The sequence below is a fragment of the Saimiri boliviensis genome, chromosome 20 (genome assembly GCF_048565385.1).
Source record: "Saimiri boliviensis isolate mSaiBol1 chromosome 20, mSaiBol1.pri, whole genome shotgun sequence".
In the NCBI taxonomy this organism is placed as follows: domain Eukaryota; kingdom Metazoa; phylum Chordata; class Mammalia; order Primates; family Cebidae; genus Saimiri; species Saimiri boliviensis.
In genome coordinates this window covers 28,083,745-28,109,881 of record NC_133468.1, presented here as the reverse complement: position 1 = coordinate 28,109,881, position 26,137 = coordinate 28,083,745, and the positions used below count along the sequence as shown (strand labels likewise).

The window sequence follows — 26,137 nt, the reverse complement described above, 5'->3', positions numbered from 1 at the left end:
GGAGAAGGAACCCTCATTGCTGCATCAAGATTATTGCTCCTCCCATTTCCATTACTGTTTGGTTTTTGTTTGTTTCTTCTGAGACAGGCTGTTGTTCTGTCACCCAGGCTAGAGTGCAGTGGTGCGATCACAGCTCACTGCAGTCTCAGACTCCTGGGCTCAAACAATCCTCCTGCCTCAGCCTCCTGAGTAGCTGGGACTACAGGTCTGCACCACCATGCCCAGCTAGTTTTTCTATTTTTGTAAAGATGGAGTCTCACTATACGGTCCAGGATGGTCTGGAACTCCTGGCTTCAAGCCATCCTCCCACCTCTACCTCCCAAAGTGTTGGGATTACAGGTGTTGAGCAAGTGACCATGCCAGGCCAGCAATTTTTTTGAGTCAGGGTCTTGCTATGTTGCCAAGGCTGGTCTTGAACTTCTGGCCTCAAGAGATCCTCCTGCCTTGGCCTCCCAAAGTGCTGGGATTATGGACATGAGCTGCTGTGCCCAGCAGAAGCAGTATTTTAGTCAGTTATTCACTTGCCCACTAAAACCTAAACTTCCTGAGACCAGGAACACATTTTACTCTTCCCCCCACCCCGCTACCCCTGCCCCGAGACAGAGTATTGCTCTGCTGCCTAGGCTAGAGGACAGTGTGACACAATCTCAGTTCACTACAACCTCCGCTTCCCAGGTTCAAGTGATTTTACTCTCATCCTCCTGAGTAGCTGGAATTAGTCCGCCACCACGCCCGGCTAATTTTTTTATTTTTGGTAGCGATGGGGTTTCACCATGTTGGCCAGGCTAGCCTCCAACCCCTGACCTCAAGTGAGCTGCCCGCCTCAGCCTCCCAAATTCTGGGATTACAGGTGTGAGCTACTGCGCTGGGCCATGGAACCCACTTTACTCTTAATTTCTCCAATTCCTAGAAGAGTGCCTGGCCCACAGGAAATCCACAGAATATATTTTTAGAATGAATGAATGACTTGCAAAGGAATGAGGGCAAATAAGTAGATAACGAGTCCACAACCACGTGCTGCATACCCTTTTCAGCTCTGGGGAGGTGGCGGCTCCTTGTGGGGTCGGGGATGGGGGTCTCTGTTCCTTTCGTCCTCCCGCCTCGTGGGGGAGTCAAGTCTCCGCAGGCGGAGAGCCCGGATGCGTATCACCTCTCTATGGTGAGCCCCCGGGTCCCTCCTCCCCAGCACCCGGCGTGCCTCTATGGTTCTTCCTGTCCTTAGTCGGGAGGGGGCGCTGTGCGCAGGCGCGAGGTGACGCCGCGGCAGGGCCGGAAGGAGTGCAGCGGCTGCCTCAGCGGCGGCGACGGAGCTCACAGCTGCAGCTTCTGAGGAGTAAGTGGCGCGGCAGCAAAGGCCGCCGAGCCCGCCTGGCTAGCCGGGGAGTTGAGTGGCGAGTGAGTGTCGGCCGCGGGCGCGTTCGGGCTCCTGGGCAGGTTTGTGAAGCGAGGCGGCCTCTCCGCTGGGCGCCTCTGTGGAGCCCCGGGGGTGGGGGCGGGGGCGCGGGCCGTGAGGGCCGCGGAGCTGAGGGGCGCGGGCCGACGCCCGGGCAGGATCGGGCCCGGGGACTGGGCTGGGCGTCTCCGAGCCCCGTGTAGTGGCGAGGCGGGAGCGACAAAGCCGCTGGGAGGCCGGGCGACCTCCTCCCGCCACTTCGCGAAGTTTCGCGGGCCGGCCCGTCAGGACCGCTGCGCGAGGGCGACAGCCCGGGAGACCGCGCTTTCCTCCCCGGGGCCCGAGGCCGCCGCGGAGGCGGCCCGTGCCTGTGAACCCCAGCCCCGGCGGGCGGCGGTTTTCCACTTATCCCCTCATATTTGGAGCGGGTGTTATTCCGCGAAAGTTGGTGACTGTCACTTGGCACTGGCGAGGGCACCGCAAGTGCGTCAGACCCTTCTGCGGGGCGCTGGGGGTTGCCCGGCTCGGGTGCCCGGGCGCTGGGCAGGAAGCGAGGCTGCTGTTTCCGCGTGGCGGCCCGCGTCCCGGTGGAACGGGGATCCAAGACTTTGGGCTACTTGCAGCCAATCCCGGCGCGTGCGCGGCGTGCGGGTTGCAGAAATTTCTGACACATCCGCCTGGGCTGTGAATGCCGAAGGGCCTAGGTAGCAGTTGTCTTAGGTACTTTGATCGTGCCGACAGAACGTTCTTTTTTCTCGTTTTCTTTTTCTTTTATTGTTATTTTTTCTTTTTTTGAGACAGTCTTGCTCTTTCTCCCATGGTGGAGTGCTGTGTTGCGATCTCGGTTCACCGCAACCTCTGCTTCCCGGGTTCGAGCGATTCTCCTGCCTCAGCCTCCCTGGTAGCAGGGACTACAGGCGCTCGCCACCACATCCGGCTAATTTTTGTATCTTTCCTAGAGGCAGGGTTTAACCACGTTGGCCAGGCGGGTCTCGAAATCAAGTGATCTTCCGGCTCAGCCTCCCAAAATGCTGAGATTACAGATGTGAGCTACCGCGCTCGACCAGAACTTTTTTTTTTTTTTTTTTTGCTTTGTTTTGTTTTGTATTTTGAGACAGAGTCTCGCTCTGTCGCCCAGGTTGGAGTCCAGTGGCGCCATCTCAGCTCACTGCAACGTCTGCCTTCCAGGATCAGGTATTCTGCAACTTCAGCCTTCCTAGTAACTGGGACTGCTGGCACGCGCCACCGTGCCCGGCTAATTTTTGGGGTGGGGGGTTGGGGGGAGCTGCCCTGCTGGTGGGTTTAAGTGATCCTCAGTCTCTCAAAGTGCGAGAATTATGGGCTTGAGCCACCACGTTCTGCCAGAACATTCTTTGCCCGCTGAAAAAGGAGAGAGGACCGAGAAGATTTTATGAAACACATCAATTTAGTCAGCTCGCCTTAAGGAATAAGACTAAGAAATGGCCTGGTTTTGCCTTGGGTTTTGCATTTCATAATTTATTGCACCTAGGATGTGGGGAGTAGTTGTGGATTTGAGGAAATGTCTGGAGAGTCTGGGCCAGATTTTGGACCCCCTGGTAAACCTCATTCATGGCTTTAGATTTTTACCCTGATAAGAGTAGCAGGAGCTAACAAAAGAGAACCCCTGAATCCTCTGTGGAGAAATCTGATAAAGAAGGGCTAGGTATGGGTGAGGCAGATTGAAAGTTAATGAATAGGATCGTTGAGAGAGCTGCTGTTTGCTAACTCTACTACGAGCTAATATTTAATGTGTTTATAAAATTCTAGACATTACTATATTCTAGATCTTTAGAGACATAATTCATTGTCATATCTGACATCATTATATCTGCATTATTGTTAAAAAATAATAGAACCTAGACAGCCGTGGTGGCTCATGCCTGTCATCCCAGTACTTTGGGAGGCCAAGGCAGGTGGATGACCTGAGGTCAGGAGTTCAAGACCATCCGGGCCAACATGGTGAAAGCCCATCTCTACTAAAAATGCAAAAATTAGCCAGGTGTGATGGTGCGTGCCTGTAATCCCAGCTACTCAGGAGGCCGAATTACGAGAATCGCATGAATCCAGGAGGGGAGGCGGAGGTTGCAGTGATCCGAGATCATGCGACTGCTCTTCAGCTTGGGTGAGGACAGACGAGATCCGTCTCAAAAAAAGATAAATGAATAAGGCCAAGCGCAGTGGCTCACGCCTCTAATCCCAGCACTTTGGGAGGTCAAGGCGGGTGGATCACCTGAGGTCGGGAGTTCCATGCTAGCCTGGCCAACGGGGTGAAACCCGTCTCTACTAAAAATACAAAAATTAAAAATTAGCCAGGCCTGGTGGTTCGAGCCTGTAATCCCAGCTACCATGGAGGTGGAGGTGGGGAAAATCGCTTCAATCAGTGGGCGGAGGTTGTAGTGAGCCGAGATCGCCACTGCAGTCCAGCCTTTGCAACAGAGTGAGACTCAATCTCAAAAATAATAATTAAAAAAAAAAAAAAAAGCCTGAGGTGCTGAAAAATATCTAGTCCCAAAACTTGTAAGGGTCAGTGTGTAACTTGACCTCAGTTTGGACCCAGAGTTCATTGCCACTGATTATCCTGCAATACCTGTGAGTACTATTTATTCAGAAAGTATATTTGTTGAAGAGCATCTACTGTGTGCCAGCCAGTGTGCTATGTCCTGGGGCTTTGGGATCAGGTAACACTTTGGTTCTGCCTTTTTGGAACTTAAGTTTTGGCAGAGGAGATGGAAATTGCACACAGTTACCTAAAGAAGTATATGAAATTGTTGTTAGTACTTTGAAGAAATGAGGTAGGTTATATGATTGAACCAGGGGAGGAACATCTAGGGGATAGTCAGGAACAATTTTTCTCTGAGGAGAAAGCAAAGAACCCAGTGATGAATCTAGTTAATTTGGTCCAAGAGGCAGTGAAGAAGAGTAGGTCAGCTAGGGAAGAGCCTGAACTGGCAGGAAGGAGCATGTCATGATACGTTCTAGGAGCTGAACCATTCTTACTACTGAATAGTGAATGCAGGGGCTGGGGGGAAGGAAGGTATAAGGTAAGGTCAGCTACATCAGCAGGGTCCCGTGATGGTAGCATTTTGTAGGCTGTGGTAAGGATTTCGGTTCCACCATGGTGAGATTTGTGGTTTAAAAGAAATAATACTATATGAAAATGTGTCAAGGGATGGAGCCTGTAAGGCAGTACTTGAGCTAGAAGCAGAAGCAGGTCCTTTGGTCACAGAAGATTCAGTTCTAAAATGATCGTTGAAAAATTGATTTTGCCCTCCACACATGAGGGTGTACTTACCTGTCCTAGTTTCTAAACCAATTTTCAATGGACAGTTGAGGAAAATCTTGATGTTTTATGTTAAACTATTTAGCCTGCCCACTGAAGATTATGAATTTAATTTTTGATTTAAAATCTTTACTATTGTGAAAATACACCGATAATAGGTTTCTTAGAGCTTTTAAACTCTAGACTAATTGTTTGCATAATTATATCCGTTATAATGGATGTTAGTTTACCTTATTTTGTCCACATAAAAGTTAATACAGTTTTAATTTTTTTTCTCTGAACTCAGCATCTGCTTTGTTCATCCTTAATAGCATCACCATCCTGTGGTCACCTGATCTCAGCATCTAGGTCAACTTTGATTCCTTTCTTCTTGCCCTGATGGTCAATTACATACACAAATCCCGTTTACTCTAACTCTGCAGTCAGTGTCTTTTATTTTTATTCCTCCCCCTAGGTTCTGTTGGCTCTCGTTTTCCTGAGTTTCCTGGCACCAGTTGTCTCCTACAGGCCATCTTACACATTGCAGCCAGGTTGATTTTTCTAAAGCACAGCTGTCATTGCATTGCTTCCCATTGGCTAGAAAATAAAATCTGAGCTCTGTTTCAGTTATCTGTCAATATATAACAAACCACCCCAAAACTTACATTTTTATGAGTCAGGAGAACCTGGGCCATTTTTCTCTGGTCCACATGCTGTCAGCAGAGGTGGCTAGTGCTGAAGGATCCACTTCCACAATGCTTCCTTCATTCACATGCCTCCTTTATTCACATGCCTCGTCAAAGACCGCTTAAAGGATGGGCTCAGCTGGCTCTTCCCCTCTGCTTGTAGTGTCAGGGATTTCTGTGTGATCTCTCAGCAGGGTATTCACACTTTTTACCTGATGAGTCTGGGTTCCAGGAGCCTTCAGTTAAAGCTACTATGCCTTTTTTTTTTTTTTTTTTTTTTTTTTGAGATGGCATTTCACTCGTTTCCCAGGCTATAGTGCAGTGGCACAATCTCAGCTCACCACAACATTCACCTCCCGGGTTCAAACGATTCTCCTGCTTTGGCCTCCCCAGTAGCTGGGATTACAGACGTGCACCACCACACGAGGCTAATTTTGTATTTTTAGTAGAGATGGGGTTTCTCCATGTTAGTCGGGATGCTCTCAAACTCCTGATCTCTAGCGATCCACCCTCCTCAGCCTCCCAAAATACTGGGATTACAGGTGTGAACCACTGCGCACAGCCTTTTTTTTTTTTTTTTTTTTTCCCCAGTGGCATGATATCAGCTCACTGCAACCTCTGCCTCCCGAGTTCAAGCCATTTTTGTGCCTCAGCCTCCAGAGTAACTGGGATTACCGGCATGTGCCACTATGCCAAGCTAATATTTATATATATATATATTTTTTTTTTTTTTTTTGTAGAGTCGGGCTGCTGTGCTTTTAAAGGATAAGCCCAGATCTGGCACAACTCTCACTTCTTCATATGGCTATTCCTGCTACACCTTCACTGAACTACCTGCCCTTCCCATATAGTCTCTTTATTGCACTAGTGACTTTATTCTCTCATTGATGGGACTCTGAGTTCTCTGAGACAAAATCCATGTGAGAGTTTCTTTGTATGTATTCCCTCTGCTGCATAACAAATTCTTGTTATATAAAATGGTATAGTACAGTCTGCCCTCCCTGTCCACAAGTTTCAGATCTGGATATGAAGAGCTGACTGTAAATTTTTTTTTTTTTTTTCTTTGAGACGAAGTCTTATTCTGTCACCCAGGCTGGAGTGCACTGATGCAATCTTGGCTCACTGCAACCTCCACCTCCCGGGTTCAAGTGATTCTCCTGCTTCACCCTCCCAAGTAGCTGGGATTACAGGCACCCACCACCACACCCAGCTAATTTTTTGTATTTTTAGTAGAGATGGGGTTTCACCACGTCTCGAACTCCTGACCTTGTGATCCACCTGCCAAGTCCTCCCAAAGTGCTGGGATTATAGATGTTAGCCATCACGCCTGGCCTGCTTTGCCCCCTTTTTGCTGAGAAGTCAAAGGGATTAACTCATTAAATTTGTAAGTCTTTAATGACCCCCAAATCTGTTGCAGAAGTGGCAGGCATATTTACAGGAAGTATTCTGGAGAGCCAGGGGCACTACAGAGCCCCAGGATCATGCAGTAGTAGTTTAGGAACATATACATTAGGAAAAATGGAGAAGCAACATGAATAGAAGAAGGAGAAGAAAATGATTTGTAAAAGATAGACTCAAGCATTCTGGTCACGAGAAAGTGAAGGTGGAATTTTGAAAACCAGACAGCAGGGTGACAGAACCATGAGTGATTCTCTTTTCTTCCTGACTTCCTTTGTTTTCCATATTTTCTATAACAGGCAATATTTGATAACTGAAGAAAATCCTAATAAACTTACTGCTGTTGCCTAGGCCATGTTTCCTGACTCTGGTTCTGTGACTATGATGAATAACAGCTCCAGTCTTTGACAGAGAAAGTAGTTTTTGGAGCCACTCATTCAGCAACTGTGCTAGGCATTGGAAATAGAACTATAAAAAAGAAAAGAGGCCAAGCACGATGGCTTATGCCTATAATCTCAGCACTTTGTGGCCAAGGCGGTTGGATCACCTGAGGTCAGGAGTTTGAGACCAGCCTGACCAACATGGTGAAACCCCATCTCTACTAAAAATACAAAGTTATCCAGGCGTGGTGGCAACATGCCTGTAATCCTAGCTATTCAGGAGGATGAGACAGGAGAATCGCTTGAACTCTGAAGGTGGAAGTTGGAGTGAACTGAGATTGCACCGTTGCACTCCAGCCTGGGCAACAAGAGCAAAACTCCATCTCAAAAAACGAAAAGTAACTTGGAATGGGAAAATAAAGTTTTTTGGGTTTTTTTTTTCACTCTTAATGGCATTTACCATAAACAAAGTGGCTTCTCTTGTTTTTCAACAGTGTTATAAGAATAGCTATTTCCATTTTTCTGTTTCACAGGTAATAATAGTTAATAAACATAGCATAATAATGTCACACTTAGTATATGTCAGGCACTGTGCTAAAACTTTACATATGTAATTCAATTGATTTAATTTTTAAAGTTTTTATTTTTTAAAATTAATGAATTTTTTTGGAGGTAGGTTTTTCCTCTGCCACCCATGCTGGAGAGCATTGGTGCTGTCATAGCTCACTGCAGCCTTGAACTCCTGGGCTCAAAGGATTCTTTTTGTCTCAGCTTACACAGTAAAGCTGGGACTATGGGCATGCACCATTCTACCTACTCAAAACTAATTTTAAAACAACTGTATTCTCATTTTACAAATGAGGACATTGGCCCCAGAGATTAAACAATTTATCTGGAGCCATTGATTGACTACATGGTGAAATCAAGATTTAAACATAAGCAATGTGATCCGAAGCCCAGGTGAAGGGACTGAGTTAAATGACCTGTTACAGAGGCCTACATTTAGTCAAGAGTAGAAATTCCATCATCGGACTTCTTTTCTTTTCACAGGTTGGGGCCACTGGTGTGCCACTCATGAGGAATTTTTTTTAAAGCATTACTAGTAATTTGCTTAACTACAAGCCTGACATTTCAACTAAATTGGCGTAAAGGAAGTCAGATTTCCCTTTGACTTCCAGTGTAAAATTGAAGGAAGCTAGTGGTGGTCAAAAAAAAAAAAAATCTTATTTGGGAGGAAAAAAGTATTTGATTAGATGCAGTTCAAATTTGATACCAGACCTATTTTTTTAAAATACCATGCTACTTATAAATAACATCATTGTTTCAAATGAGAGACCCAAAGTTACACTGGGATATTTCTTTTTTTCAGAGTCTCGCTCTGTTGCTCAGGCTGGAGTGCAGTGGCATGATCTCCGCTCACTGTAGCCTCCACCTCCTGGGTTCAAGTGATTCTCCTGCCACAGCCTCCTGAGTAGCTGGGTTTACAGGTATCCACCACCACACCTGGATAATTTTTTGTATTTTGAGTAGAGACGGCGTTTCGCCATATTGGCTAGGCTGGTCTTAAACTCCTGACCTCAGGTGATCTGCCCGCCTTGGCCTCCAGAAGTGCTGAGATTACAGGCGCGAACCACCATGCCTGACCTGGATTTTTTTCTTTTCAATCGACATGTTAAGAGTTTTTATATTTTTTCCTGGTGGCTTGCCTTTTTACTCTTAATTAATTTGGTGAGTAGACATGCTTAATTTTAATGTATAGGTCTCGGTCTTTTCTTTTATGGGTAGTACTGTTTATGTCCTGTTTAGGGTATCTTTTGCACCCTTAAGGCTGTGGAGATTTTGTGTTATCTTTTAGAAACTTATTTTACCTTTCCATTTAAATCTGCAGTTCATCTAAAATGATTTTTGTATAAAGCATGAGGAAGGGGTTGTTACCCCCACTCTCACCCCATATGTGGCTTTTGAGTACAGCATCATATAGTAAAAGTTCATGTTTTCACTGTTCTGCAATGCTATTTTTGTCATAAACATTCATATAACAATGAATCTGGGGCCGGGAGGGGTGGCTCACGCCTGTAATCCCAGCACTTTGCGAGGCCGAGGTGCCAGATCATGAGGTCAAAAATTTGAGACCAGCCTGGCCAACATCATGAAACCCCATCTCTGCAAGAATACAAAAATTAGCTGGGCGTGGTGGTGCATGCCTGTAATCCCAGCTACTTGGGAGGCTGAGGCAGGTGAATTGCTTGAACCTGGGAGGTGGAGGTTGCAGTGAGCTGAGATGGTGCCACTGCTCTCCAGCCTGAGCAACAGAGCAACACTCCGTTGGGGGCAGGGGGTGGCGAGGGGAGAATCTAATCTGTTCCATTGGTCTGTTTTTCCCTTCTTTTGTTAGTAGAACATTGTCTTAATTACTGTAACTTAATACAATATCTGCTAGTATAAATCTTTCTTTTGTTTTTCTTTATGAATGCTTTGGTTATTCTTGGCTGTTTTTCTGTAAATTCTAAAGTCATTTAGTATATATTTTTAAAACCTGATGAAGGTTGTATTAAATCTACACATCAGTTTACAGTGAATGGCCATCTTTACAAAATAGAGCTGTCCAACCCATGAATATGGTATGTCAATACATTTATTTGGTATTTAATTCCTCCCAGTAATCTTTTTTTTTCTTTTTTTTTTTTTAAATTATAGAGATAGGGCCTCGCTGGTCTCAAACTTCTGTGCTTAAGCAATCTGTTTGCCTTGGCCTCCCAAAGTGCTGGGATTATAGGCGTCAACCACCAGGCCCAGCCGATATTGAGTCTTCTTCTTTTTTTTTTTTTTTTTTGAGGTGTGGGAGTGGGGAATCTTGCTCTGTCGTTCAGGCTGGAGTGCAGTGGTGCAGTCTGGGCTCGCTGCAACATGCGCCTCCCAGGTTCAAGAGATTCTCCTGCTTTAGCCTTCTGAGTAGCTGGGATTATAGGCACCCACCACCACGCCCAGCTAATTTTTGTATTTTTAGTAGAGGCGGGGTTTCACAATGTTGGCCAGGCTGGTCTCAAACTCCTGACCTCAAGATCTACCCGCTTCAGCCTCCCAAAATGTTGGGATTACAGGCTTGAACCACTGTGCCTGGCTTTTTTCCTTTTTCTTTTTCTTTTTCTTTTTTTTGAGATGAGTCTCACTCTGTCACCTAGGTTGGAGTACAATGGTGCTATCTTGGCTCACTGCAACCTCCGCCTCCTGGGTTCAAGTGATTCCTCTGCCTCAGCCTCCCAACTACTAGCGCTCACCACAAAGCCTGGTTAATTTTTGCATTTCTAGTAGAGACAGGTTTTCACCATGTTGGCCAGGCTGGTCTGAAACTCCTGACCTCAACTGATCGCCCACTTTAGCCTCCCAAAGTGCTAGGATTGCAAGCATGAGCCACTGAGCCTAGCCGATTTTCAGTCTTTTTTTTTTCTTTTTCTTGAGATGGGTCTGACTCTGTCACCCAGGCTGGAACGCAGTGGTGTGATCTCAGCTTACTGCAACTTCTGCCTCTTAAGCTCAAGCATTCATCCCTTTCCAGCCTCCCGAGTAGCTGGGACCACAGGTGCATGCTACCATGCCCAGCTAATTTGTTTGTTTGTTTTTTGGTAGAGTTGGTGTTTCAACATGTTGCCCAGGCTTGTCTTGAACTCCTGAGCTAAGCAATCTGCCTGCCTCAGACTCCCAAAGTGCTGGGATTACAGGCATGAGCCACCATGACTAGCCTCTTTCTTCTTTAAAATAAGGCATTTGGAACTGTAAATTGCTTTCTAATAACTGTTTTACCTCCTTCCCATAAATTCTGATATGTTTTGTTTTCATTATCTTTCAGTTCATTTAGTCAAAATAGTTAACTAATTTTCATTTTGATTTCTAGTTTAATATGTGGATTTTAAAAGTTGCTTCATTTCTCACATTTCAGAATTTCCTAGTTATCTTTTTTTGACTGTTGTCAGAGAACATGCTGTATGATTTCAAATCTTCACATTCATTGAGGCTAGCTTTATGGCACAGCATACAATCTGTTTTGTAAATGTTCTTATACACTTGAAAAGAATGTATTCTGCAGTTACTGGATAAAGTGTCAGTTAGGTCAAGCTGTTTGATAGTACTGTTCAAGTCTGTCCAGCTGTAAAGGGATTAATCTTGTTTCCTTAAGGTCCATCAATTTAAGCGCTGTGTGTGTGTGTGTGTGTGTAGGCATGCATGCCCTCCCCCCAGGCCTCCCAAAGTGCTGGGATTACAGGCATGAGCCACTGGTTCCGGTGTTTTGGTTTTTTTTTTTTTCAAATAGACACAAGATTTTACTATGTTTCCCAGGCTTGTCTTGAACTCCTGGACTCAAGTGATCCTCCTGCCTCAACCTCCCAAAGTGCTAGGATTACAGGCATGAGCTACCGTAGCTGGTCATTTTTTTTTTTTTTTTAAATCAAAGTCTGGACATTATGAATGAAAAAACTGGAGGGTCCAAATGATATTCCTTCATTGTGGTTTAAGTTTTTTTAGGTGTGGAAATTAGAGTACTGGCAAATCATCTTGATCCTGTCATGGTTTGGTCTGTATTAGGTCTGTTTTCATTTTGTTTTTAACTCTTAAGATTTGGCTATCCTAGGATCTCAGAAGAGTAGCTAGAAGTATAGGTACATGCCACCCTGCCCAGCTAATTTATTTTTATTTTTTGTCTCGCTATATTGCCTAGGCTGGTCTTGAACTCCTAGCGTCAAGTGATTCTCCCACCTTGGTCTCGCAAGGATTGGCTTCTTGGGGTTACAAGTGTGAGCCATTGTGCCCAGCCTAGATTCATGTTTTTTTTTAATGCTTTTTGTTTCTTTCGTTTTTTTTTTTTAAGAGGCAGGGTCTTGCTGTCACCCAGGCTGGAGTGCAGTGGCATAATGGTGGCACGCTGCAGTGTCAAACTCTTGGGCTCAAGCAGTCCTCCTGCCTCACCTTCCTGAGTAGCTGGGTCTACAGGCTTACACCACCACTGCTGGCTGATTGTTATTATTATTATTATTATTATTAGAGATGGAGTCTTACTGTTGTCTAGGCTGGAATGCAGTGGTACTGTCTTGGCTCACTGCAACCTCTGCCTTCCAAGTTCAAGCAATGCTCCTACCTCAGCCTCTCAAGTAGCTAGTTTTACAAACGCTGACTGCCTCCACACCCAGCTAATTTTTGTATTTTTAGTATAGCTAGTCTTTACTATGTTGTCCAGGTGGTCTCAAACTCATGACTTTAAGCGATCCACCTACCTTGACCTCGCAAAGTGCTGGATTACAGGTATAAGTCACCATGTCAGGCCTTGAAGTTCATTTTTTAATAGCTGTTTGAGTATCTGTGGGCTCTTAGTCTTTGCATGTCTAAAAATTGTTTTATTCCATCCTTAGGCTTTTTTTTTTTTTTTTTTAAGACAGAGTCTTGCTCTGTTTCCTAGGCTGGAGTGCAGTGGGTTGGTCATAGCTCACTGTAACCTTGGAACTCATGGATTCAGGCAGTCCTCTAGCCTCAGCCTACCAAGTAGCTGGGATTACAGATATGTGCCACCATGCCCAACTAATTTTTTTCAGTTTTTTATAGAGATAGGGTCTCACCCTTTTGCCCAGGCTGGTCTCGAGTTTCTGGTCTCCATCGATCCTCTCACTTTGGCTTCCCAAAGTGGGGGGATTATAGGCATGAGCCACTGCACCCACACCCTGTCTTTACTTTTGAAAATAATTTAAGGATCATAAAATTTGAAGTTTACAATTACTCTTTCTCTACTACTTAAAGATCATGTTTTATTACTTTAGCATTAATTGCTTCTTAGGAAGAGATTTTTTCTTTTCTTTTTTTTTTTTTTGAGACAGAGTCTTGCTCTATTTCCCAGGCTGGAGTGCAGTGGCATGATCTTGGCTTACTGCAACCACCACCTCCCGGGTTCAAGTGATTCTCTCATCTCAGCCTTCTGAATAGATGGGATTACAGACATGCACCACCAGCAATGTATAAGATTTCCCATTTCTTACATACTTGGCTTTTTTGCCACCCAAATGGTTTGAAACATAATTTTTTTTTTTTTTTGGTGGAGTGGATGGAGTCTCACTGTGTCATCCAGCCTGGAGTGCAGTGATGCAATCTCAGCTCACTGCAACCTCTGCCTCCCGGATTCAAGCAATTCTCCCACCTCAGCATCCCAAGTAGCTGTTACAGGTGCCCACCATCACTTCCGGCTGTGTTTATAGTAGAGACAGGGTTTCATCGCACTGGCCAGGCTGGTCTCGAACTCCTGACCTCATGATCAGCCAGACTCGGCCTCCCAATGTCCAGCCGAAACATAATTCATTTTCTGATTTGCCTTTCCCTGATTTTTAGTGAGGTTGAGCATCTTCTGTATTTTCTCTTTTGTGAATTGCCTATTAATACCTTTAACCCATTTTTGTTAGCATATTTATATCAATATGTGAATTCTCTGTTAGTACTTTGTTGCTTTAATATGTGTATTTTAAAAACACGTTTTAATGCCATATGTTTTGAGTTTGTGTGTGTGTTTTTAAACTACTTCCTTGCATATGTTTTCTTAAGGAATGTTTTCAGCTTAAGCTTCATTATGTTCCCCTGACCAGATACATGGTAAGAGTTTTAATACGCCCTCATTCTTACTGTTCCTCTTTGCTTCCTTTTCAGACCTTTTGAAACAGATGGTCACCATGTTTAGATACTAACAGTTGCATATGTGCATGTCTGCATTTAAAAATGGCAGAGGGAAACAACAATGAAGAGGTAATTCACTTGAACAACTTTCACTGCCATCGGGGACAAGGTACGTTTTTGTTTGCTCACTCTTTATCCCTTTCCCTGTGGCTTTTTCCTTTAGTGTTACAGCTGTACCTTTTTTTAAATGAACCTATTTTATACCATTTAGAATCCAGAGACATTTTATTTTTAGACATAAAAAGACTAGTTAGACTAGAATTAAATCAGATGATGATAATGCTGGCGTGAGTGAAGTTTAAGACTCATTCATTACAACTACATTAATAAGCGGTTAATTTGCTGGTGAAACATTGCCAGTATGCAGTCGTTGAGTCTTAAGAAACAGTGTCAGGGTCAGTTTTTGAAGGCATGGTGATTATAAAGGAGTGCTCCACTAGGCCTTTATTACCTGAAATACTACAGGTGATACTAAAGTAGGCCTGTCCTCACATGATGCTTAATTTCTTTTTTTTTGCCAGAATATTCTGCCTTAGCCTTTAGGGGAACTTTGGAACATGTTTTTTTTGTTTGTTTTATGGGTTTTTTTGTTTTTGTTTTTGTTTTTTTGAGATGGAGTTTCACTCTTGTTGCCCAGGCTGGAGTGTAGGGCCATGATCTCGGCTCACCGCAACCTCTGCCTCCTCGTTTCAAGCGATTCTCTTGCCTCAGCCTCCTGAATAGCTGGAATTATAGTCATGTGCCACCATGCCCAGCTAATTTTGTACTTGGAGTAGAGACGGAGTTTCTCCGTATGGTCAGGCTGGTCTCTAACTCCTGACCCCAGGCGATCTGCCTGCCTCAGCCTCCCAAAGTGCTGGGATTGCAGACATCAGGCACTGTTCCTGGCCTGTTCTACAATTTTTAAAGTTTTGGGGAATTTTATTAATTTGCAAAGGGAATAGTGCTTGCATTTCTGTAATATTCTTAAATGTTTATGAAATTTCCTATTAAGTTCAAATTCACATTTACACTTGTGCTAAAAGGAAAAAATTCATGCTGAGGTGTAGAATCCTTATGTTCATTTTTTGCACTTACAAATTCCGTGCAAGAGGTTATACTGGTTTTGTTTTCTCCCATTGATAATATTTTGTGTTTACAAAGATGATTTTTTCTAGCAGAGAGTAAATTACATTTGACCTTAGAAAAATGATACCCTTAGCCCATGTTTTGTTAGCATATTTGTATCAATATGTGAATTTTCTCTTAGGTGTAGTGGCTCAGGCCAGGACAGGCACGGTGGCTTACACTTGTAATGCCAGCACTTTGTAGGGCTGAGGCGGGTGGATCATGAGGTCAGGAGTTCGAGACCAGCCTGACCAACGTGGTGAAACCTGTCTCTACTAAAAAATACAAAAATTACCTGGGTGTGGTGGTGCGTGCCTGTAATCCCAGCTACTTGGGTGGCTGAGGCAGGAGAATTGCCACTGCACTCCAGCCTGGGTGACAGAGCAAGACTTTGCCTCAAAAAAAAAAAAAGAAAGAAAGAAAGAAAAATGACTCCTTCAGAACTTAAGTACTAATAGCCTCCTATTGACTAGAAGCCTTACTGATAACATAGTCAATACATGTTTTATACATTATATGTATTATATACTGTATTCGTACAGTAAAGTGCGCTAAAGAAAAGAAGTGTTATTAAGAAAGTCATAAAAAAGAGAAAGAAAATTTATTTAGTGTTCCCTAAGTGGAAGTGGACCATTCTAAAGGTCTTCATCTTCATCATCTTCATATTGAGTAGGCTGAAGAAGAGGAGGAAGAAGAGGGGTTGGTCCTTGTATTAGTTTGTTCTCGACTGGCTATAAAGAAATGCCCAAGACTCGGTAATTTATAAAGAAAGAAAAGAGATTTAATTGGTTCATAAATCTGTAGGCTATACAGGAAACATAGCAGCTTCTGCTTCTGGGGAGATCTCAGGAAACTTAGAATCACAACAGAAAGTGAAGGGGAAGCAGACCTGGCTAACATGGCTGGAGCAGGAACAAGAGGGGTTGAGGAAGAGGTGCCACACTTTTAAACAACCAGATCTCACAAGAACTCACTGTTGTAACCAAAGGGGATGATACAAAATCATTCATGAAATATGACCCCCATGATCCATTTACCTTCCACCAAGCCCTACCTCCAACATAGGGGATTACAATCAAATATGAAACTTGATGGCCAGGTGCGGTGGCTCAAGCCTGTAATCCCAGCACTTTGGGAGGCCGAGGCGGGTGGATCACAAGGTCAAGAGATCGAGACCATCCTGGTCAACATGGTAAAACTCCGTCTCTACTAAAAATACAAAACATTCGCTGGGCATGGTGTCGCGTGCCTGTAATCCCAGCTACTCAGGAGGTTGAGGCAGGAGAATTGCATGAACCCAGGAGGCAGAGGTTGCGGTGAGTCGAGATTGCACCATTGCACTCCAGTCTGGGTAACAAGAGCGAAACTCCATCTCGAGGAAAAAAATAAATAAAATAAAAATATGAAACTTGAGCAGGGACACAGATCCAAACCATAATATTCCACCCCAGCCGCTCCCAAGTCTTTTCTCCTTCTCACATTTCTGGATACAATTAGGCCTTCTCAACAGTCCCCAAAGTCTTAACTCATTCCAGCATTAACTCAAAAGTCCAAAGGCTTATCTGAGACAAGTCTAGTCCCTTCCACCTACGAGCCTGTAAAGTCAAAAACAAGTTAGTTATTCTCAAGATACAGTGTGGGTACAGGCATTGGATATATACTCCTGTCCCAAAAGGGAGAAATTGGCCAAAAGAAATGGGCCAGAGGTCCCACACAAGTCCAAAACCCAGCAGGGCAGTTCTTACATCTTAAAGTTCAAAAATAATCTCCTTTGACTCCATGTCTCACGTTGAGGGCACACTGTTGCAAGGGGTAGGCTCCCGAAAGCCTTGTGCAGTCCTGCTGTCTCAGCAGTGACACAGGTGGAAGAAAATCTGCAAATAAGTTGACCCACACTGTTCAAATCAGTGTTGCCAAAGAGTCCACTGTATATTTGGCTTTCAGAGCATTTAAAATTGAGCAAATTTTATAAGGTAAATAAATCAAGAGTACTGAAATTGCTCGAGCTATGCAAATTATGAGTACAAGAGTAGGAATAATTTTTAGGATTTTATTAATACTGTATTTTAATTTAGTAGTAATTGTAGCCATAATTTATTGGATTCAGACAGTTTTAAATCTTAATTATAACTTGTATAATTTTTTGTACATGTATATCAGATTAATGTTGTAGGTTTTTGTTTTTCTGAAAGATTAGAAGATGACTTCTGCTTTATGTAGTTGTTTTTTTAATGGGATCTTAAATATACTCGAACAGTTTTTTTAAGAACACCTAATTCCTTTTGGAAAATAGTGACTTTGGAGATACATTTTTCTGTTAGACGAGCTATGTATACTCTGCACCCAATATTTTTCTGTTAAACAAGTTCTATATACTCTGTACCCATCATGAGAATTTTTTTCAGATGTATAGTGTTGTTTTGTTTTTATTAGCTGTATTAACTTTTTTTTTTTCTTTAGTCAAGACAGTGTCTCTCTATATTGCCTGGCCAGGCTGGTCTTGAACTGCTGGGCTCAAGTGATCCAGTTGCCTCTGCCTCCTGAAGTGCTGGGATTACAGGCGTGAGCCACTGTTCCTGGCCAACATTAACAATTTTTATTATGCACCAACCTCTGTAGTTTTTTTTTTTTTTAAGTTTATAGTTCAATAAGTTTTGACAAATTAATATACCACCAGAATTATGATAGAGTACATTTTCTATCACTCCAACAAGATTCCCTTGTGCCTCTTTGCAGTCAGTCCTTACCCCACTCCAGGCCTAAGAAAACCCCTAATCTGCTTTTTTTCACTCTGTAGTTTCATGTAATTGTACATACTGTATATATTTTTTATACCTGAATTCTTTTTTTTTTTTTTGAGACGGAGTTTCGCTCTTGTTACCCAGGCTGGAATGCAATGGCGCGATCTCGGCTCACCGCAACCTCCACCTCCTGGGCTCAGGCAATTCTCCTACCTCAGCCTCCTGAGTAGCTGGGATTACAGGCACGTGCCACCATGCCCAGCTAATTTTTTGTATTTTTAGTAGAGACGGGGTTTCACTACGTTAACCAGGATGGTCTCGATCTCTTAACCTTGTGATCCACCCGCCTCGGCCTCCCAAAGTGCTGGGATTACAGGCTTGAGCCACTGCGCCCGGCCTTATACCTGAATTCTTTTGTGAAAGGTCATGTTTTTGAGATTTGTCCCTGTTATTGCATATGTCAGTAATTCATTCCTTTTTAATTGCTAAATAGTGTTTTTACCTACTCATCTAGATTTTATAACTAGTGGAAATAGGCTTAGAAATGAAGATAAAATAAAGATTTTTTAAAATTTTGTCAGGAGTGAAAAAAGGTACATCACTCAAATAGCCAAAAAGAAAAAAAGAGCTGATTATGTCTGTGTAATATCAGATAAAACTGATAGAAACTCCAGCCAGAAGCATTGATAGAGTTCATAATGATAAAAGATTCATTGTACTGGAAGATAAAGTAGTTCTAATACTGTATACTTAGTAACATGATATAAAACTATACAAAGCAAAAATTGGTAGATCTAAAAACAGAATTGGACAAATCCACAATTATAGTAGGGATTTTTAAGACTTGTTTCAGTAACTGAAAAAGTAAGCACACACACACTTGTGTGAATATGGAAGATTGGAAGAACATGGTTAACAAATGTAATAAACATATGTGGGATTCTATACCCAATGTAAGAAGAAATCAAAATTAGAAAATATTTTGAATGATATGATAATGAAAATATAGTCTATTACATTTATGAGATACATCTAATGCCATGTTTTGAAGAAAACTTAAATGGCCTAAAATACATTAGACAAGAATTAAAGCTCAGCCAGACACAGTAGCTCATGCTTGTAATCTCAGCACTTTGGAAGGCCAAAGTGGGAGGATAACTTGAGCCTAGGATTTGAAAACCAGCCTAGGCAATGTGGTGAGACTCACATCTCTACAAAAAATATATATATAAAAAAATTAGCTGGACATGGTGGTCTTGGGTCAACCAGGTCCCAGGTACTTGGAATACCAAGATGGGAAGATTATTTGAACCCAGAAGGTCAAGACTGCAGAGAACTATATTCATGCTATTGTACTCCAGCCTGGGCAACAGAGAGAAAGAGACCCTGTTGCAAAAAAACAAACCAACCTAGGTAACATGGGAAGACCCCACCGCTACTAAAATTACAAAAATGAGCCAGGCATGGTGTTGCAAGCCTATAATCCCAGCTACTCAGGAAGCTGAGGCACAAGAATCACTTGAACCCAGAAGGCAAAGGTTGCAGTGAGCCGAGATTGCACCACTGCACTCCAGCCTGGGCAGCAGAGCAAGACCCAGTCTAGGGGAAAAAAGGAAGAAGAAAAGGTGAGAAATTAATACCCACAACCAGGGCTCAGCAAATTTAGAGAGCTAAGTTAATACTGTAGCCTTGTAGGCCATGTGGTCTCTGTTGCAACTATTCAGCTTTACCATTGTAGCATGAAAACAACTGTATTAGTCTGCTCTCACACTGCTATGAAGAAATACCTGAGACTGGGTAATTTATGAAGGAAAGAGGTTTAACTGACTTACAGTTCCACATTGCTGGGGAGGTCTCAGGAAACTTACTATCATAGCAAAAGGCAGAGGAGAAGCAGGTACCTTCTCAGAATGCAGGATGGAGTGACTGCAAGCAGGGGAAATGCCAGATGCTTATAAAACCATCACATACCTCAAGACTTAATATCACAAGAACAGAATGGGGGAAACTACCCCCGTGATCCGATTACCTCCACCTGGTCCTGCCCGTGACGTGGGGATTATGGGATTACAGTTCAAGATGAGATTTTGGGTGGGAACACAGCCAAAACCTATCAGCAGCTCTAGACAATATATAAATGAATGTGTATGGTTGCCTTCCAGTAAGGAAGTGAAGCAACATACTATTCTACAGCACAGATGGGAGTGTAAATTGGTACAATTTGGAAAATTTGTTTAGTGTTGTCTACTAAAATGGAGCATATACTTATTCCGTGACTCAGCATTTCCACTCCTAGAAGATATCCAACTAAAATGAGTACACCAAAGACTTGCACAAGAATGTTCATAATAGCATTATCTACAATAGCCTAAACTGCCACATACTCAAATATCAACAGAAGAATGAATAATTTATGCTATCTTCACATAGTATATTATATATAACAAAGTATTACAGCAGCATGCAATATGGATGTATCTCAAACATTTGCAAGAAAGCCAAGTGTAGAAGAATATGTACTCAAAAACATGCAAAACTTATCTGCATAATTAGAAATTCTCCCATTGGGGATGAAAAGAGAGCAGAGATTGGGAGAAGGGAAGCATAGGGAAGCTACTAATGTGCTAGAAATATTTCCTGATCTTGTGGTGATGATTATACACAGATGGCCCTTTTGTATTAATTCATAGAACTGTGCGCTTGATTTGTAGACCATGCTGTGTTCTTTAATTATTTTTTTATTTTTTGAGATGGAATCTCACTCTGTCACCCAGGCTGGAGTGCAGTGGCACAATCGTGGCTCTCTGCAGTCTCTGCTGCCTGGGTTCAAGCGATTCTCCTACCTCAGCCTCACGAGTACCTGGGATTACAGGCGCCTTCACCGTGCCTGTCCAAGTTTTGTATTTTTAGTAGAGATGGGGTTTCACCATCTTGGCAAGGCTGGTCTTGAACTCCTGACCTCATGATCCACCTGCCTCAGCTGGGATTACAGGTGTGAGCCATTATGCCCAGCCCGGCCTGTTTTCAAATTGATAAAAGGAAGTAAAAACCTTGAATAGAATTACTACATCTAGATGGTTATAGTATATATTTAAAAGGAAACTAGGAAAGTTAAATTGCTCACTGTTGTAGATACTAAATGGGTGCTTGACTAAAGCATTGAAATATGTTTGCTTAAATGATTCTTAAAGTTTATGTTTAAGGTGAACAAATTTCAATATTTTAAATAATTAAAATTTTACTATTTTTGCGTGATAAATTTTTCAGGCCAAGCAATTTAAATAAAGTAGCCTTTTCCTCAGAGGAATAGAGATGGATTGGGAGACCATTATTTCACTTTAAAGAAATTTGCAGGCCGGGCGCGGTGGCTCAAGCCTGTAATCCCAGCACTTTGGGAGGCCGAGGCGGGTGGATCACAAGGTCAAGAGATCGAGACCGTCTTGGTCAACATGGTGAAACCCCGTCTCTACTAAAAATACAAAAAAAATAGCTGGGCATGGTGGTGCGTGCCTGTAATCCCAGCTACTCAGGAGGCTGAGGCAGGAGAATTGCCTGAACCCAGGAGGCGGAGGTTGCGGTGAGCCGAGATCGCGCCATTGCACTCCAGCCTGGGTAACAAGAGCGAAACTCCGTCTCAAAAAAAAAAAAGAAATTTGCAGTCAAGAAAATGTTATGAACAGATCTCTCCAGCCTAGTATGAGAAAAAGTTAATAATATTGATCATAGTCATTGTCAGATCTTCTCTAGCAGTTCCCAAAATGTGTTATTAACAAAAGTCAGCATAGAAATGTGGCTGTTAATGCTTAAGTGCATGGACTGCTTGAGGAGCTAAGTTAACACACTAGTAGTCATGAACTTGGCTTTAGGCTGTACCCTTGTCAGGACAAACTTAAAAGGTTGGATAGGATAGTGCCAGCCTCCCAGTAACAGTGTTCTCTGCTTTCCTTTAGAGTGGATCAGTCTCAGAGATGGGCCCATCACCATATCTGACTCCTCAGATGAGGAAGGGATTCCAATGCTGGTCACCCCAGCTCCTCAGCAACATGAAGAAGAGGACCTGGATGATGATGTCATCCTGACAGAAGTGAGTTTTCTTTAAACTTACAATGAGACATTATTGCAAATTGGTGATCTGATTTTTCAGCCACTCTTGTGGGCCTTTTTGTAGAATAGCTGAGAGCACCTCTTGTACTTGTTCTGAGAACAGACACTTTTCCATTCTACCTCATGTACTCTTAGATTTAGAAGCTGTATGTTTTCAGTCTGTTTTTGGATTGAATCTCTGCACCATTGTTTCATCTGACTGTTAATGCACCAGATTGCACTGTTTTCATTGCTCCAACATTGTAGTATGTTTTACTGTTGGAGTGGGCTTATTCTCCCCGTATTATCCCACAGTTTTCAGAATCATCCTGGATAGTCTTGCGCTTAAGTTTTTGTATGGATTTTACGATCAACTTTTTTAGTTCCAAAATATAAATAGACTTATGTATATATAAAATCAGTTTGCCTAATCTGAAACAAATCTTCTTATATTTATAGAGCAATTTTTATGATACTGTTCTAACAAAGAACAAATGTTGTCTTTTCATGTAGTCAAGCCGCCTTTCCAGAAAGCATTTTAAATTTTTCTTAATATAGATCTTAAACATTTTTTGCTTTTCTTGGTTATTTTATATTTTCTGTTGCCCTTTTGTTTTTTTTTTTTTTTTTTGAGATGGGGTTTTGCTCTTGTTGCCCAGGCTAGAGTGCAGTAGCATGGTCTCAGCTCACCACAACCTCCGCCTCCCGAGTTTTAGCGATTCTCCTGCCTCAGCCTCTTGAGTAGCTGGGATTACAGGCATGCGCCACCACTCCCAGCTAATTTTTTTTGTATTTTTAGTAGAAGTGGGGTTTCTCCATGTTAGTAGGCTGGTCTCGAACTCCTGACCTCAGATGATCCACCCACTTGACCTCCCAAAGTACTGGGATTACAGGAATGAGCCTCTGCACCTGGCTTTTCTGTTGCTTTTGTGAATGGCATGTTTGCTTTCATTATACTTTTATTTATTTATTTTGAGATGGAGTTTCACTTTTTCACCCAGGCTGTAGTGCAGTGGTGCAGTCTTGGCTCCCTGCAACCTTCGCCTTCCAGTTTCAAGGATTCTCCTGTCTCAGCCTCCTGAGCAGTGGGATTACAGGTGTGTGCTGCCACACCCAGCTAATCTTTGTATTTTTAGTAGAGATGGATTTCACCATGTTGGCCTAAATGGTCTCGAACTTCTGGCCTTGTGATCCACCAGCCTGGGCCTCCCAAAGTGCTGGGACTGCAGGCATGAGTCACCACACCTGGCCCTTTCATTGTACTTTTAAACTGTTTTTTGTTTGTTTGTTTGTTTGTTTGTTTTGGCTCTGCACAGTGGCTCACACCCGTAATCCCAGTACTCTGGGAGGCTGAGGCAAGTGGATCACAAGGTCAGGAGTTCAAGACCAGCCTGGCCAACATGGTGAAACCCTGTCTCTACTAAAAATACAAAAAATTAGCGGGGTGTGGTGGCAGGCGCCTGTAATCCCACCTACTCGGGAGGCTAAGGCAGAGAATTGCTTCAACCTGGGAGTTGGAGGTTGCAGTGAGCCAAGATTGCGCTGCTATACTCCAGCCTGGTGACAGAGCAAGGCTTCTTCTCAAAAAGAAAAAAATCCTGTTTTTTTAAACTACAAGTCTGTTGCCTTTTTTTTTTCCCCCCCCCAGTTTAAAGATCCTAGTTGGCTTTATTGTGGTTCTAGAACCAAGCAACACTTCTCCATAAAATTCAGTAGGTGTTCCACTGAGCTGAGCAGAAGTGGTTGGCTTTATAGACAGAGAAGGGCTGAAGAGAGCAGAAGCAAAGTCCTTTCAAAGTTACTTTTCTTGTCAGTTTGTGACAGGGAGACAAAAGAGAAAACTTGTTTTGTCTAGTTAACATCAGGCTTTTTCAGGCCACCTTTCCTGTATAAGGATTAAAGCAGAGGGAAATTCATATGATACCCATTGAAGATTTAAACTGCCCTGTTTAAGAAATTGGTTGTTCACTCTTTCTCTCGAATTCTGGGAGGATCAAATGAACTTCCCAGGTTTAGGTTTAGTAACATGAGATCTACATAGATGACTCCATTTTGAGTTTTAGTCTGGTCTTTTGGGGTCTAGTGCAGACACTTAGTCCAAAACAGTGGCCTCCTATAATTTTTATTTAACTATTCCTCCGTTTCTGTCAGACTTTCACCCAGGGCCTGACCAAACCTTCAGGCATCAGTACCACTCTTAGTTACCATCATTTTGGGTTTCTGGTCCCAGGATACACTTTATAGGTTCTGGTGTCATCATTATCACACATTTTTTTTTCTTTGTTTTGTTTTTCTTGTTCTAGTTGGAGCAAGATCATTTGGCGTTTGACAAGTTGGTGTATAAAAACATTTAAAACTTTTTGAGGGGATACAGCACACCAGGGAGACTGCTGTTGTGACTCTTAAGGAGGGTAGTGCCAAGAGTTTGGGTGGAATATGCTCCTCAGCTAGAGCCCTTGTGAACCAAACCAACTAAAATCAAATAGCCGGACAAGGTGTCTACCTTGTTGTAACCAGGTAGTCCGCTCTGCAGTGTCTGATGTATTTCTCTGTATGCAACAAGAAGCATCATCAACTGCACAGATTATTCTCTGTTGAGTTAGTAGGTAATCTAGCATCCCATGACTGGGTTAAATTAAAGCAGGGAGTGCAAGTTCCCTGCAGAGGCTACTGATGGTGAAATTTTAACTACAGTGTTGTCCTGCCAAGTGAGAGTTAGGCAAAAGTAAGGAAAAATTAAGGAAGGTAAGAGTCTTATTATGAGAGGGAGTCTTGCTCTGATGTAGTTGGCAGTTGTGAAATGTCTCTGGTTATGGCATTGGCCATCCTAGTGAAGTTTGTATGTGGCCCATCCATTAGGCATGAGGCGTGTTCCTTGAAATTTACATCGAGTTGTCCAGCTTCAGCTTACAGGGCTTCAGGAACTGAGCAGTTCTCCTTCATTGGATAGTTGTAGCTGGATATTAGAGAAAACTAAAAGAATTCAGAATTCAGTACAATGTACAGGTAGATAATGAAAATTTAATAAACAGGGCTACAGTCTAACAGGCATATTGGAATTTTCTTTTGAAATGTAATTTTCTTCTCTACAGTCACTCCCATTTCTACCAAAGATAATCACAGTAAGACCAGTTTGCCTGACTAACTGCATATTTAAAACCAAATACTTAAATTTGCTTTGCTAGAAATTTTGACAAGGAATCTCAAGTTAGAGCTTAAAAAATGTCTCTGCTAGGAAGCCAAACCAAGGCAGACATTAGTTTTTGCCTCCTGCATCCAACATCTGGAGGTTCCTGAGCCTGCCAGGAAGAGACAGATTTACTCACTGTAAGGCAGGGAATGCATTAAGCCAGGCATTGTTTGCACATTTTGAAATATGGCATTCCAGTCAAAGCCTTGGTAACATATCCAGTTTCCAGTTGTATCCTGTTATTAAAAGGACAGATACTTATTGAACTTATGCAAATAATGATATTGCCATAAAAATAAGAATAGTCCTGAATAGTTTGCAAATTCTGGAAGGATCCTGTTGGGAAGAAAAGATAATGTTTTATTTTTATTACAAAAGTATACTTAACCAAATTGCTGTAAGTTATAAAAAGTTTAAAACAGTTTCCTTAAATCTGGAAAACAAAACATTAAAAGAACCAGCAGTGTTTCAAATAAGCCATAAAAACCTGTTATTCTTCTTTATCAATTCAGTCTCATGTAATTTTTACTGTTTGATTTTGGTTAGCAGTTACACAAATCCATTAGTTTCCTCATTAGAATTTTGGATATTTAGTTCAATAGTATGAACTCAAACCTGTATTTATCAAGAGTTCATTTCATTTTTCCCATATACGTCTTTTAAGACACAGCACTTAAGGATTATAATTGCTTGCAAAGAGTTTTCAGAAAAAGTGTCAGAACAGAATAACTAGACAGCAGGACTTAAAATGACCGTGGCTAAAAACCTGATGAGAGTTCATTATAATAATGACATAGTTGACAAGGAAATTTAGTTATTTCTGAACCAAAATTATGACTGGTAGCATTTATACCAAGACATACCAGATTTCTAGGAGCTTCATATGATTTTGAAATATAAAAAGCATCCATATAGGCCAGGCACGGTGGCTTATGCCTGTAATCTGGCACTTTTGGAGGCCAAGGCGAGTGGAACACTTGAGGTCAGGGGTTTGAGACCAGCCTGACCAACATGGTAAGAACTTGTCTCTACTAAAAATACAAAAATTAGCCAGGTGTGTTGGCACATGCCTGTACTTCCAGCTACTCAGGAGGCTGAGACAGGAGAATCGCTTGAACCCAGGAGACAGAGGTTGCAGTGAACCAAGAAAAGGATGTTTGTAAGGCCAGTCCTC

General features: G+C 42.6%; 1 protein-coding gene across 6 annotated transcripts in view; it reads left to right on the top strand.

Moving 5' to 3' along the window:
* The first annotated feature begins 1,242 nt into the window (after positions 1–1,242).
* RNF216 (ring finger protein 216) overlaps positions 1,243–26,137 on the top strand; it is a 167,597-nt gene continuing 142,702 nt past the window's right edge. For 2 of the 6 annotated variants that reach the window (XM_010344822.3, XM_003934252.4), the window contains exons 1-3: positions 1,253–1,395; positions 13,816–13,951; positions 21,641–21,774. In XM_010344822.3, coding sequence (XP_010343124.2) covers positions 13,885–13,951; positions 21,641–21,774 — 201 coding nt within the window. In that variant the 5' untranslated portion in view covers positions 1,253–1,395; positions 13,816–13,884. Of the gene's footprint in view, positions 1,435–2,568; positions 2,588–7,803; positions 8,866–13,815; positions 13,952–21,640; positions 21,775–26,137 lie in introns of those variants that run through there. The other 4 variants (XM_010344821.3, XM_074390404.1, XM_074390406.1 and 1 more) reach the window with 4 other exon arrangements.